Source organism: Charadrius vociferus, unplaced genomic scaffold, assembly GCF_000708025.1.
Source record: "Charadrius vociferus isolate BGI_N301 unplaced genomic scaffold, ASM70802v2 scaffold1511, whole genome shotgun sequence".
NCBI lineage: Eukaryota > Metazoa > Chordata > Aves > Charadriiformes > Charadriidae > Charadrius > Charadrius vociferus.
In genome coordinates this window covers 72,726-74,509 of record NW_009646686.1, presented here as the reverse complement: position 1 = coordinate 74,509, position 1,784 = coordinate 72,726, and the positions used below count along the sequence as shown (strand labels likewise).

Here is a 1,784-nt window from a genome sequence, read left to right as displayed (position 1 = left end):
CCCGCTCCGCCAAAGCAGGGTCACCTACAGCAGGTTGCACAGGACGGCATCCAGGTGGGTTTAATTAATTAATTAATGCTTTAAGCTTGCAAACGTCCCCTGGGCAGGAGCTGCTGGGTCTGGAAAGCGTCTCCGCTCCCCCGGGGACACGAAGGGTTTAGCCCCTCTGTGGGAAAGGGGTGAAAGGCATCAGAAACTCACGCTCAACTTACCAAGTTCATGGCCTGTCCGCAAAAGAAAGGGGAAAAAAAAAAAGGTTAGAGCATCGTGGGAGCCTGCGGGTACCATGTGTACACCCCCCACACACCTCCCCCAGAGCTGTGTATCCCCCACCCCGGCACATCACAGCAGCCTGATTTGGGGAGCGAACCCCTCGACCCGGCCGGTCACCGGGGGATGCAGCTGGTGGGCACCGATGCCCGGGCTTAATCCCACCAGCAACGGGATGCCAAAGCCCCCCGCTATTTTAGGGGGTCGCTGTGGAGCACCAGGCCTGCGCCTTTGCTGCCTTTTTAATATCCTTTATAGCCTTTAATATCCTTTACAACCCCCTCAGCATCCCACAACGCTTGCAACCAGGGCACGGAGAGGAAGAGCAGCCCGGCTCCTGCCCAGCAAAGGGCACCCTGCTCCCCGGGATGTCGGCACCAACTCCCCTATAGGAACCATAAGGAAGAGCCTGGGCACAACCCCGCTATGTGGGCATTTATATAGGTGACCAATTATTATTTTTTTTTCCTTTTCCCTTCTGTTCTGGAGGTCGCAGCAGCCCTGGGCAGGAGCGGGGGGCTCCGAGGTCTCGCGGCCCCTCCAGCCGCATCGCCAGGACACGTGCGTGCTGGTCCCCCCCGCTCTGTTTTCCCTCGGAACCTTCCTCAGGGATCAATCGCTTCATTAATTTTCACCTGGGGCAGGGCAGGAGCGTGGGCACGCAGCCGCACGCCGGGCAGCCTGAACTCGCACGTGACAGCAGCTTAAAAATATATATCTATTGCTCACGGAAGGGAGTTTCCATTCAACAGGACTAAGCGCTGGGTGAGGGCAGAGGGCTGCCTGCGCCAGGATTTGCCTCCCAGTATAGCTGGGAAAGGATGTTTTGCATCCACAGCGTATCGCTCAGGGGGAATCTCTGCCCCAGCTATTCCCTGCCGGATTCCTGCAGGCAGCGTGGCCGGGGACGGAGAGCACACCCAGGGATGGCAGCATCCGTCCCCGCACCCCCCGGTGTCACTCCTGTCGCTGACTCCCCCATGCCCTGCGCTGTGTGGCAGGGAAGTCCTATTCCATTCTACTTCATTTTATTCTATTTTTATTACAGAATCACGGAATCCCAGACTGGTGAGGGCTGGAAGGTCCCTCTGGAGCTCCCCCATCCCACCCCCTGCCAGAGCAGGGGCACCTCCAGCAGTGGCACAGGACGGCGTCCAGGCGGGTTTGGAATGACTCCAGAGGGGGAGACTCCCCCACCTCTCTGGGCAGCCTCTGCCACTGCTCTGCCACCCTCAAAGGAAAGAAGTTCCTCCTCAGGTTTAGATAGAACTTCCCATGTTCAAGTTTGTGCCTGTTACCTCTTGTCCTGTCACTGGACCCCACTGAAAAAAGACTGTTCCCATCCCCCTGGCACCCTCCCTTGAAGGATTTATAAGCATTGATAAGATCCCCCCTCAGTCTTCCTTTCTCCAGACTAAAAAGCCCCAAGAGCCTCAGCCTTTCCTCATAAGAAAGATGCTCCAGTCCCCTCATCATCTTTGTAGCCCTTTGCTGGACCCTCTCCAGCAGTTCCC

The 1,784-nt window shown here is 57.3% G+C and overlaps 1 protein-coding gene across 1 annotated transcript in view; it reads right to left on the bottom strand.

Moving 5' to 3' along the window:
* TEAD3 (TEA domain family member 3) overlaps positions 1-1,784 on the bottom strand; it is a 31,525-nt gene that overhangs the window by 3,355 nt on the left and 26,386 nt on the right. Inside the window, exon 6 of the mRNA XM_009889289.1 lies at positions 213-224. Within this exon, the coding sequence (XP_009887591.1) occupies positions 213-224 (12 nt within the window). The remainder of the gene's footprint in view (positions 1-212; positions 225-1,784) is intronic.